The sequence below is a fragment of the Scatophagus argus genome, chromosome 4 (genome assembly GCF_020382885.2).
Source record: "Scatophagus argus isolate fScaArg1 chromosome 4, fScaArg1.pri, whole genome shotgun sequence".
Lineage (NCBI taxonomy): Eukaryota > Metazoa > Chordata > Actinopteri > Scatophagidae > Scatophagus > Scatophagus argus.
The window spans coordinates 24540403-24553850 of NC_058496.1; the positions used below are offsets into that span (position 1 = coordinate 24540403).

A 13448-nucleotide genomic window follows, 5' to 3' on the forward strand; every position below is an offset into this window, starting at 1 on the left:
CACTTGTTTCCAGCAGCAACAGCTAGCCGTTTTTCAAAGCTGTAACAAACCCATTGTGGTGAAAATACAAATCTAGGAACTAGCTGGTGTACAGTACGGCATTTAGCAGCTAAATATCCATCTAGCCTATGATTCTCAGGAGCGGGTCGAGAACCAAACACAAGCTAAAACAATAATTTAAAAGAATGTCTGTGCCATGTGTAAATAAGTAATTTTTGCCAACACTGTGAACTTTATAAATCCAAGGCCATTCCAGAAAGAAGCTTGCGATTAATATGCTAGAAACAGTTTGCAAACTACTGTAATGTTGCTGTCAGCTAACTGCTAACATGCTAGTCAGTTGGAATTGTGCCACTGCCAGGTGTAACTGCCAAGTTAGCCAAGAGTCAACTAGCAAGCTAGATAGAGTGGTCGCTATCAAGACAACTTGCTCACACAGTGTGTTTTATACATAGATTTGGCCCATCAACTCTTGCTTTATAACTGCTCAGTGGTCAAAACAAAAAGACAGTTTAATGTTGAAGAACTTTACAAGTTAATGTTCACCAAACTGAACATGAAAACTGAACACACAACAGAGGAATTACAGTGAAATGAAATGATTTTACTACTACAATATATTTTATAATGTCACTGAACGGTCCACACTCATATGAAAAGTATATTTCAATTATCTTTTACATTTATGTGTGTTTTTCTCCAGGTAACATTGATAATGGCACCAAATATAGGTGGTAGAAGATTTGTAATACAACTCCAAAGCGCTCTGTAGACAAACCCACTGAACTTCATGTGAAAAGGCTCCTGGGAGCCGTAAGTGAAAGATGGGGGTGACTGGATGATAGCAAACGCATGTGCAGCTGTTGTACCTTTGAGATTAGCTCGTCATGGTTGGCCAGGTGTGCCCGGCAGTGGATGCAGCTGTAGGTGCGGTGGCAGGATGGCAGGTAAGCCTGGAAGGTCTTAGACTTGGTCATCTTCACCATGTCAGTGGGGCAGGGCTCCTCGCTGGCGTCAGGGCTGGCACTGGAAGAGTTGCAGCTCTGCTGAACTTGCTGACAGAAGAAACACTGGAAGATGCAAGCAAAAGCCGTCGTTGTTGTGGAGTGGGTGTGTGGCACGCTCCACACAGACACCACAGGAGAAAATCAGACCTGCGAGGGGAAACGGAAAAGAAGGGATGTGGTCAGAGACATGTTGCATACTTTCTATTTTTGGAGCACATGGACTTCATTGCATTTCCAATATAAGCACAGCTCATTTGATTACAATAATCTATTAGGTGATTACAATCGCGTATTGTTGACCATCAACATGGCTGCACGGTGATGTAACTTCTGACCTGTCAAACAAACCGTTGTTTATGTGAAACCACAAAATATATTTTGCTTGGCCTCAAATTATTTTATCATTCATGGTTTGTAACGGGAATGAGGCTTACAAATTTAAGTAATTCTGTTTATTCTCAATCATTATTGCATCAACGATGATAAACTTAGCCTTGAAATCTGGATAATTATGTGAAGTCCTGTCATTCTAAATAAAAAGAATATACAGGAAATACTACATCAGTGATCAGTTTCTGTGGTAGTTTCATATTTGGCAAAAGTAAGCTGTTAGTTGACATGTACCAGTTTTAGCCAAGTGGCTAATTATCATCTGCAGATTGTTGGCAGGTTGATCATTCTGGATGGTTTTAATTTGGGTCGTATTTGTGTACATTTAGCTATGATTTCTCTCAATTATGATTAAGAGTTTGCAACCCCCAGATTATTTACTAAATGTGGGAATATGGCTACACTGCTGCAACAAGTTCAGAAGTCAGGTGGGGTAAGAAATGTAGCTGTTTAGACAATCAGACAGGTTGTAAGCAAGCCAGATTATCCCACCGTCGTTTATTAGTTTAGAAATGAAAGTGAGAGCATCTGAAATATTGGTTACATCCCCCAATTGCACACAACTACAATAAATACAGTATGTCAAAGCTGAACCATGAAGTCAGTCTGTAAACTATAACAGCTAGTTTGAGTTTACAAATAAGTTTGGCTGAGCTCAGGGTTTGTTTACGATCTCTCGAATCATCTGAGTGCTTGTGGTTCTTCCCTCATTGGACTTCTTGTTAGTGATGTTGTTTAACTCCCAGATCTTATCATGAACAATAGGAGCCACGGCCAAAACTACGGAAATATCCCAAGTTGCAACAGACAAAACATGCCCATTGTAATAAAGTGGAAATACATTGTAAAAGTGAAAAAAGGCCAGACAGAAGGCAAAACAACACATTCTACACTTAAGCACAAAAAATATCTCTGAACAAAAGCTTTGTCATGTTTTCATGTCTGAGATGTATTCAGCATGCCTACATGAGATTCAGCTCGACAGAAACAAATGCATACCAGTTCAGTTCATAGACAGACTAGAATAACCGATGAGACAATGCAGTCAAGACATAATGAATGTGCGACCTTTTAACAAAGGGACTCAGACTGACAAAAACATCTCTGCAGGTGTACAGCACCAAATATGCAACAAAATGAAAACCTGTTCCACCTCCTATTGCCTGGAATGTAGTGTGTTGGTGTATTTTCAAAAGTCCTTTTTTTAACCTGGAGACTCAAAAAGTACTTAATTTCCTTAAAAGATCTCAATGACAAGGAATCGATGTTTCCTCCTCTTAAAAAAAGCCCAAATACAACTTTTAAGTTTGAGAACGGCAGCATCAAACAGACCAATCTCTTTCATTTTACACATTTAAATATTACATTTTGTTTCTCTCCTTTGTAGGGTGCTACATTAGTCGTGATGCGTCCCACTGCCTTTAATGACCCTTTCATTTATCTTCTCTGCTGAGTTATCATTATTAATTATTTTGTTTGTGTGTTTGTGTCTGTGGTTTACAGCAGTGGAACTAAAAGGCTCAGCTGTCAAAGGCAATATTTTACACAAGGACTGTTCCAGTAAACACTGCTTTCTGTGCTCAGAGATGATGGTGTCTTTTAATGGACACTGAGACTGGAGGTTACAGAGGTTTTTCATATAATAGGCCTTTTACTAGTTGCATTGCATTCTTGCTCAAAAGGCACAGTGGAAATTAAGTTGAATTTGATTTGATCTGGTGTGATTTAAACACACTGAGCTCCAGTCAGCACTGCAGATAGTGATGAAAAGTGACTACGGTAAGTACATTTACTTAAGCAGTGTACTTAAAATACAGTTCTGTTGTATATATGTTTGAGATGTTTTACTCCCTGCTGTCTCTTTTGTCATCATCTTTACTCTATTTTCTTAGATATTTTGTTTAGCATTTATTGCCAGTTTGTTTACTTAATGGTTTACAGACCACCTTATTACTAGCTGGTGAGTCACTCAAAGCACTTTGAATTGCAATACTTTGGTCAAAAGGTGCTACATTAATAAAATTTGACTGACTGATAGAGTGATTGCTCTATTTTGGTTTCCACCAACTCCTCAGAAAAATAATCTCAATTTGCTAATTGATCAGCTTTCTTCACCAGCTAGTTACTAACTGTTCTGTCTACCCATAGACATTTATTTGTTGTATGTTCCTATAGCTACGTGTCTACCAACTAACTTACAGGTGGCTAAATGTTAGCTAACTTTAGATACTGGTGTCTGCCGTTACAGTCAGTTTGAGTCTGTTTTTTTAGCATATTTGTTTTAGCATTTACTGTTACCCTGTGATTGTACGAGACCAAAGTAGCCCTTTTCACACGATGACACTTTTGATATGAAAAGTACATTTTGCTAGTACTACTTTTACCTTTAAGCTTTTGAGGATTGGGCTGTATCAGCTATTAGGTCCGCCCTGCAAGGTGATTTCAAACTAGTTAAACTCAAATGTCTAAGCTAGTGCAGACTTCAAGAATGTGTAAATCAGTTGCTAGGAAACATCTGCAGTGCTATCCAATCAAGACCAATCGCCTATGTAAGTAGGAAATAAACTGTAGCATCACAAGTTTGCATGCTTTCAAAAATCACCACGGAAGACAAGTGAATGGCCGTACTGTTCTAATGGATCACCTGTCAATCAAACGGGGGAAAGGCGGGACTATGACATCTTGTGTCTTTTGTTGTTGATTAAAACCAAATTGCCTATGGGTGGTGCTATTTATCAGATCAACCAATTGAAAAAGGATTGACCACAATGGCTTTCACTTCATATTTACTTTAAAAATATATTACAAAATACACTTTCTGTGCACCTTAGGATCTGTTTTCCATGGCAAAGACCAAGCAGGCAGAGGTTACAGTAATTAGATGAAGCTCTAGTCATATGAAAATGTTTAATACTTCAGTAGGGTTTTGTTCATATTGTATTTATGCTACTGCAAGATTCAGAACAAAATAATACTTTCTGTCATATTTCGTAATCGGATACTTCTTCTGGAAGAGTATTTGTAAATCATAACAAAGGGCAGACGCTATCAAAATGTCAGGGTTTAATTTTCATCTTTCAACTGATAATCTAAGTGTTGAATTGACAACAAAAAAACAAAACACATCCTTTAAAGAAACTCCAAAGGTACACTGTCTAATGCAAACCACAGAGTCAATAGTTACATAACAAAGGCAACTTGCAACTCGATACAAAAAACAACCCAACAAACAAAAACAACAACCAAGCTGCATCCCTGAATGTGAAAGAGCAACGAGCTTCAACAGCTCCAGAAGTTTCCAGTTAAGCTCAATGTGCTGCAACAGGAAGAGCAGCGCCGAGACAGAAGCCCGCAGCCAGACAAGAAAACAAAGGGGCTTCCGCAACTCAACAGGAAGCAGCCCTGACGTGAAGCATGGCTGCTCTAGAAATGCACACGCACATATAAACACACACACACAGACGTTAAATGACTGGAAATGTACAGAGGTGAAAACTGGCAGCCCGATCCAGTGGCCCCAGATGAGCCATATTTACATACATACTGTGTAATCTACGCAGGTGCCTGATGCATAATCCTGCATGAATTAGCCCAGTTTCACCTCAACAGTATGCACACAGAGAAGGTAAAGACATACACACACAGACAAGAGTTTTAGAAGTGTCACATACTTCAACATCATTGCCATCAGTGATTAAGTCAGTTTTGTGCAGTCCATCCCTATATCCCTATAGAGAGAGGGTTGTCACTCACTCTCACTCTCTAACGCACACACACACACACAGACAATAGCATGCAATTTTTGCATTCAGACACCCCCCCCCCAAAAAAACACACACACACACACACACACGCACACACGCACTGACAATTGTGACATGACACACACCTTGCCTTTTTCTTCAAAAATGCCAAATAAGGAAAAGTAACGTCTGAGGAGCCGTTTGTTTGTTTGTTTGTGTCTCCTGTGAAGACATGTTGCTGACGTGGGTATTTGACAGCACATGGTCTTATTTGTGTTCACTTTTTATAGCATCACTTGAACGTTTTCTGCATTTTCCTCAAACCAAAACAGCTGAAAAATGCTTAAAAATTATGAATTTTATCACATAATTTCCTGATACTAAAACTCGTCTCTCCTTTGTTTTAGCCTTCTTCACCACCAGACAACAGGTCAAGGTTTGGATTTAAACGATGTTGTTTTGAATGATAAACAAAAGGATAACAACATAAACAAGGAGAGTTGAGCTGAGTCGACAGGTAACCCAGCAGGAACAGCTGATAGTCAAAGTGAGCAAAGTGAAAACAAAGAGGCAGCACACTGTGCGTCTCTGGTAACCACGAACAGGAAGAAGAGCGTCCAGACAAAAGACTCCACTGAATCTAACCACAAAAACAACGCATTTATGACACATCATGCGTTTTAACGGCAATTTCTACATTCTGAAAAAGTTCATCTTGACATTACAGTCTTTTGCAACATCTCTCCTTCCTCTTTTCTCACCCATCTACTCTTCTCTATGTGTTTATTTCCAACAAAGAGCACGACGCCAGCTCAAGTGCAACAGTGTCGCTGTGCTGGCAGCTTTATGTTGTTTGTCCGAGCCTGATGCAGTCTGTGATTCACTAGAATCATGTTTGCTGCTTTACTTTCAGTTTTTTGTTTTTTTTTTTAGGTAAACGTTGCACTGCTGCTGTACTCACCACCTGGATCAGATCTGAGCAAAACGCAGCTTGGTGGAAAACTGCTTGCTGGAGAAAGAGAGAGGTGTTTTGTTGAGGGATGTTTTTTTTGTTTTTTTTAGTTAAATAAATGATTGTCGTCGTCCCAGGCTCTGGTCCATGGGTGATGCTGCCAGATGGGAACTTATTGTTGTGTCCTTTGGGTGCTGACGGATCTCATTTTTCCCAACACGGGCTTTTGTTGTGTCTTTTGTGTGCGTAATGGACTGGCCTGGTTACTTTGGTACGGAAACGTCACCACGTGGGAGGGAGATTGAACTAAGAACGACAGCCAAACTGGCCAATTGGTGGCTCCGCTGCCTTCAGGGTCCCGTGGGAAAGATGGAAACCAGGTTGAGAGAAGTAATTAGGTAGAAATAACATCCTTTATTTATTTAATCATTGAACATTCCATTAATTTAATGTTTTAGTGATATTGTAGCTCACGCATTATTGCATATGTTATTTGTTATCTTCTACTTGTTTTCCCACCACCTGATAAAAGCATATCTGAGTTTTATTGTTTCCCATGTGTGTTTCACATCAGCCTTCAGGTTGTTCATTTAGGCGAGTCATTTTTTTTCAAATTAATTAGTTTAAAATGGAGGTCAAGATATTTTAGAAGTAGAAGTTCCAAACACATCTATTTGTTGCCTCTAGTGTTTATTCTGCTGTAAAACACTAACTCAAACTTATCACATATATTGAGGGTGTGGGCGTGACAAAGTTGAAAATTATTTATTACAAGAAACAAATTAAATGATATAAGTTAGTTTCAGAAAAAAAATCAAAGCTTTAAAAGTTATTGTTTTGTTACTGCAGAAGAATTATTTCCCATGCTGCTGAACGCGCCACTGCGGGGAGGAGGGAGCCCACAAATACCCGGATGTGTAAATAAATACAAGATGAGAATCTGAATCTGACTGTTCTTTCTCTCATATGAAAAATACTAGTTTTTGTTTCTCACACTTGCAGCTTTCTGTATTAACTAAAGGCAGAGTTATATTTGCTTTCAGCGCGTTTTCGACACATTTTCACTTAAATTACCAGTTGCATGAGAAATTATTAATAAAAGAATGTGGATGTGCCATTATGGGCAATGGTGTTATTATCCTTTCCGAAAAGGAAACCTGACAGGTTTCATGAGGTTACAAAAACAAAGAAAACATACCGTCTCATACTGTCTGGACGTCATGCGGGAGTAGAAGCACACACAAAGCAGGGAAACATCAACATAAGCCATAACTGAACACCACAGAAACACTTTGAGAGTATTATTGGATGATATTTCCTGAAAAACACACAGTGAAGTTTTGCGCCAATACAAGCCTGCCCCCATTAGTTAATTTTAGAAACAGATCAATAGTTCCTTGAGCATTTCTTTAGGCATGTGAGACAATACTAGAATTGTTATTTTAGAATAAGTAAAATCAGCTTCCTGCTCGCCCGCACCACCTTCTCTACATCACCCTGCTGCTACACCGTTTATATGTCAATGCTGCATCAATCTGATGTGGAATGAATCCACAGCTGGAATACAATCTCATGAATTGCATATTTTTTTTTAAAAAAAATCTTAAAATACAACATGAATATGGTACCTACCCCAAACACAAATGCCTGCACTCGTCCTACCCTTGTTGTCCTGGCGTCGAGGACGCGCGTCAACAGCGATTCATGGATTGTTTTTTTGTTTCCTGCCTTTCATTAAAAAAAATCAAAAAAACGTTGACAACGCAGCATGAGCCATACATGTTATGTTGCAATACCTAGAAACCCTCAGATGTGTTGCTTCACCATTAGGATGCATGTAAACACAACATTGCACATCGCAGCTTCCCTCAGAGGTGAAGGCTGTGTGCGCGTGAGCGTTATGAAATCCATCCTTTCCCTGTGTTTTTGTCCCCTGTTCACGTGGCATCATAAGCCCCCCCAAAAACTGACCGAGATCTGCAGCCAAAGAGGCGCACAGATGACGACGACGACGATGATGATGATGATGGTGACCATAACAGAGATAGCGCAAACTGAGCTGAAAAGATCTGCACGTCAGGGCTTTTGCTCTTGAATGTAACTCGAAGATCAAATTGCAAAACGTGTCTCATTAAAGGAGACACTGTAACCCTGTAATTATTGTAAGCGGGTTGTTTTAGGCATTTAACGATATGAAACCTACAGAAGTGTCATCCCGGAGGAGCAGGGAATGAAAAATTGTCTATAACCACGACATAAATACCACACTTTAAGTTTCTAGATGTTCTAGATTCTAGGTATTAAACAGAACAATGCACATTTCATTAGATTGGTACTTAAATATTTACGTGATTTCCATGCATAGTTTGGTGGGTCTGCATGGATCTTGCAACAAAAGAAGCCTAATCCTGTGATCCGTTTAAGTATGATGAAATATAAACTATCAATTCCTGGTTGCAAGAGGAAACAAACATAAAACACCATAAAGTCTTAACAGCTGCAAACTCACTACACACAGCCACACTCTAAAGTTTTCTAAGGGGACATAGATGAAGTTATTACAGTGATTTTACTTAAAAAAAACACCCGTGTCCTCCAGTAGGTCATTAGCTCTCCACTCACCCTAATAACACTTTGCCTTCCCCCCATCGGAAACAAAAAACAGCCCGGTGAAGTAATTTGTTTCTCCGCTGGAACTGTGAAAAAGTCCGATGTTGGTATAAAAAAGAATAAATAAAGACACCGTCACAGTCCCATACGGGATAAAGGCAGCAGCAGCAGCAGCAGCAGCAGCAGCAGCTTGTTTAGGTTGGGCCGATTGCCATTAAAAAGTCTCCAAACACATCAAATCTCCTCGGTGGATCTTCACTGCCTTCATGAACCAATGACTTCCCGCGTTAAACCGTGAAATCTGTAGGATAACTCCGTGGGTCCGGCTTGAATAGAGTCCCATCTGTGAATTGGATCAGAGTGTGTGCATGTCGGAGCAGCTTGCAGCCTTTTGAAGGATTTTAACCCCTATACCTTTAGCTTTCCGACATCAGCGGCAGGACAGGCCGAGCTGTCCTGTCTGCGGCCTTATTTATACTGAAATCCTAATTAGCTCTGTGATGCGCAGCGCTCTTTGAATAATTCAGAAATAACTTCACGACCGTGAATCTATTGCGTGAGACTGTCCGATGTGTTTTAATGTAGTTAAATTCTCGCTGGAATGAATTGCGCTAGCGGATTTATGCCTAAAACATAAACAAACAGTGAAAACGGTGTTTTATTTCAACTACCGATGTTGCCTTTAAAGGCTGCTGGAAATAAGAGAGTTGAGAATTCAGCGCAAAAGAGCATCCACGTGGAACATGTCAAATTAACAAATAAATAAATAAAATAAAAACATAAATGTCTACCTAACCAGTTCAGTTGTTTACGTTTCACGATCACGTTTTCTTTCTATAACCAGAAAACATCCACAAGCAAAACTAAGAACAAAGCTGTTACAGTCGCGTGCACACTTTTTTCAGTGTCTCAGTTTTACATGGGAGAAAAGTAGCCTGATGACTCGTATTTTAGGCTTTTAAATCAGTCTGGAAACTTAAATTACAATTTGTCACGAATGATTTACGTGGATTTATTTATTTTATTTCCTTAGGGGTTGACGCAGAAATTATTGACGTCATTGTCAACAGCTGCCAATACTGTTTGTTGTGTACATAACGAAAACTTTTCATGTTTTTGTTTTCGTTATTCAGCTTTTACTTGTTACGTAGCTTTAAAAGCCTCCCAGAATTTTAAAACAAAGTCTGCTGAATACCGTTTAGCTGCTACTTCCGACCACAACAACTCTAAAATTTGAACCAAGAAGAGGTACGTAAATGCAGCAGCAGCCTAGCTACACTGCCGGTTCTACAAATAGCGTCCAATCGGAGAGAAGAAGAATCTCAACCTGACAAATGCGATGTGACGGAGGGTGGGGCTAGATGTCCACAGCCAATCAGCTCGAGGTCAGACTTTGGACCGCGCGCTCGCGTGGCTAAGGATTGTTTTTGGCTGTGCGCGCCACCGACACTGACGCGTGCCAAAAGCTGTCTACCGTCTACCCATGGCGCGCATGCGTGGCCGCATTGCAAGCACGTGGTCAAGAAGAGCAAGTAAACAAACGCCCCCCAAAATCGATACAGTTGATTGATGTTTTATACTGGTGTTCACTGTATTTGTATCATACATATTAATGTCGCGGTTAAAACCAGTTAAAGTTTTTTTTGGGATCATTTCTCACACACTACAATTTTGAAGCAGTTTACTTTTTAAAATAATTTTGGCAGTTTCTTTTATCTATATACATGATATTTTTTAAATTTGATTTAAATACTAAATTTATAAAGTAAGTAGGTCAAAATGTGTATATATGTTGTAGTTTAATGCATTAATATATGCGGATTTACCCTGCTTCTTAAAAGGAGGCTCATGTTCACTGCTGTATTAAATAGGAAAACAGGGTCCAATATATTGACACGATCAACTCACGTTAGCTTCAGTTTCTTATAATCAAAGGAAATGCATGGAATTCTGACCTTGTTTTGACTTCTACGCTCCAATAGTGAATGACATGATTTAGACTGCTTACTGGACAAAGGAGACTGCAGTAGGCTATATAGTATATCATTTGCCGGTACAACAGCGCCCCCTGAATGACACAACGAATACAATACTTATTACTCAATTAGCATTTATCCTATTTATTATTTATCCAGTCTATTGAGTATTGTTGCGTATATTGATGTGCATTTTTGTTGAAATTTAGCCTTTAAAACTTCAAAATGCTTATCAAGATTTACTTTATCATATCAGTGCTTCCTTTTCTAGTTACTGGAATCATCATCATTGCAGCAGCACTAAAAACTGACCTGGTGGTCACTTTTGACTGGATAAATGCTCTGATAATGAACATACAGATTTTTTTCTAGTGATACTGACAAAGAAACTGTATTTAATGTGGAGTGGTCATAGCCACTACCCAGTGTGCTAAATATGGACAGTAACCACACTGGTATTGATCCAGGACTGAAACATAGTTAATAATAAAGTAAGTACACAAGTGAACCACAGTATGCAGGATTGTTGGGATTTTTCTTACACAGCATTTGACTTGTCCTTATATTTTTATTTTTAAAGAGGTATCATTGTCCATTGTGTGCAGTTTCATGCTGAAACTTTTACTAAGAATTTAATGAAAATTCTGTGCATAAAAGGTATGAAGTGAGATCTATAGTTGTGTAAAATAAAACCTTTAAAAGTTCTAGGTTCTCTGTAGCTTTGTGGTAAAATTGTGACCTTAGAAACATTTAAATTAAAGGAGAAATTTGGCTGAGGGAAGAAGAAGAATCTTGCATTTTCTGAACATTTGTTCCTCAGACCTTCATCAGGTACAAGTTGTGTATTCAAACAGCCCTCGGAGCATATACACCACATAGACAACTTCTTGTGGAAAGTCTTCCCAGAAGAGTGGAAGCTGTTAAAGCTGCAAAGCTGTGTGGTGGCCCAATACTTTTGTCTATATAGTATATGTACATATGTAAGCCAGGAAAAACACACCAGTGAAGATTTTTTTTTCTTTTTCTGGATCCTATGTACTTGCCAATAAGAGTTTTTAGTGTACAAGACTTGAAAAGACAACAGGTCTTTTCAAGTCTTGCATGGGGCACTCTTAATTTAGGACATAATTTTACTTAACATACTCCTTGTGCTTGAGATTTATAAATACTAAAGACAGCAAACAGCTTGATAAAAACTTTGTCTCCTGTAAAACATTTGAGATATTATTTTATGACTTCTTAAGAAATATTTCTGACATTTCAGGAAATCCACTTGCTCACTTTCTTACCAAAATGGGGCTGAGAAGGATGGCACCAGAGTTATTTCTGTCTGGTGAACATGAAGCTTAAACCAGAAGACAGTGAATGTAGAATAAAGACTGGAAACAACGTGAAGCAACTTCCTGAAGCTTTGTTGTCCAGGAAGTCATTTGCTTCCAGACATAACAAAATAAGGTAAGGTGTGAAGAGCTGGATTTCATTAACTTGAGAAAAAGCCACGCTAGCATTTACCCCTGCTTCCAGTCTTAATGTTAAGAGGCTGTTGGCTGTGAGGGTGCCATCAGTCATCTCATGTCACTCTTACCAAAAAAACAAAACACAAAAAAATTCCCCTGAAGTCAAACTATTACGTTACGTTTAAGAAAATACCACTGCAAAATGAAAAAGGGGCAAAGAATAATAACTACACTTCATATTCTGGAGTTATACACCATTTTTATTAAGAATGCTCATTCTTCTCATTAAACACATTTAACTGTATACTGTGTTGCTCCAAGAAACTTTTATTTTGCAATTCCATATGTAATGATAGATGCTGACAGCAGGTAAAGTCATCTCTAATGCTTCTCAAAATCTGTGTTGTGGTTTCTAGCACTTGGGCTTACAAAGAGGCTTCAGAGATGTTAATGAAGGTACAGTGTTTTTAATGAACATCTATTTAAAGGTCATGGCAGGGTTGCCAGAAAAAGAAAAGAAAAAAAACATTGAAAAACAGATTTTCAAAGTGGCAGTCAGTCTTTAATAACAGCAAACGCTTCGTTCAAGTCAAATCCTTCACACGACAGCAAAATAAGACTGACCAATCAATTCAAACAAATTCTATGGCAGGTCAAACAGGAAACTTTAAAACACAACCAAGGATCTTTTTTTTTTTTTCCTCTGTCAGAAATGTACTACACAATAATAGGTTTATACTGATCAAAACATACAGAGTGAAGTAGTTCCACTGGAGACAACTCAAACAAGATTAGTGTCCGATAGAAACAAAACATTCATTTTACAATAAAAATATCTGCACAAAAACATCAAAAAAAAAAAAAAAAAAGAGGCTCAAGGAAAAAGGGCAACGCAAAAAAAAAAAATATATATAAATGTTTGCTTTTCATCTTTTCAATACAGTCACAAATCACACAGCTGTGGCAACAAATCTCTTTAAAATTTACATAACTGAAAGATAAGGAGACCCACCCCCAATCCCTCCCACCCCCTGACTTGATTGTGTTCATTTTTAAGAGCGTATACTGCGATTACAACGGATTCCTGACTAAACAAAAGCTGCACATCAAATCTTGGATATCAAGACTATCAAAAAAGGCACAAACAGACAGGTTGCACAAAGAACTCAGCAGAAGCTTGTTTATACAACTAATCCCAGTAAGGTTTCCAGTGCCCTTATTGTTCTAACCAAACCCCCCAAAAAAGACTATCTACAAGTAAGTCAAGTCCTGGCAGGCACCTCGGATTACAAGTCCCATTCCAACTACTGTAG

General features: G+C 38.7%; 1 protein-coding gene across 7 annotated transcripts in view; it reads right to left on the reverse strand.

Moving 5' to 3' along the window:
• ypel1 (yippee-like 1) overlaps positions 1 to 10675 on the reverse strand; it is a 31904-nt gene extending 21229 nt beyond the window's left edge. The window contains exons 1-3 of one of the 7 annotated variants that reach the window (XM_046385959.1): positions 10658 to 10675; positions 7725 to 7820; positions 870 to 1154 (exon numbers count right to left, since the gene is read on the reverse strand). In XM_046385959.1, coding sequence (XP_046241915.1) covers positions 870 to 986 — 117 coding nt within the window. In that variant the 5' untranslated portion in view covers positions 987 to 1154; positions 7725 to 7820; positions 10658 to 10675. Of the gene's footprint in view, positions 1 to 869; positions 1155 to 3781; positions 5146 to 6101; positions 6239 to 7724; positions 7821 to 7888; positions 8664 to 8714; positions 9380 to 10657 lie in introns of those variants that run through there. The other 6 variants (XM_046385960.1, XM_046385956.1, XM_046385958.1 and 3 more) reach the window with 6 other exon arrangements.
• Between the last annotated feature and the right edge of the window lie 2773 nt (positions 10676 to 13448).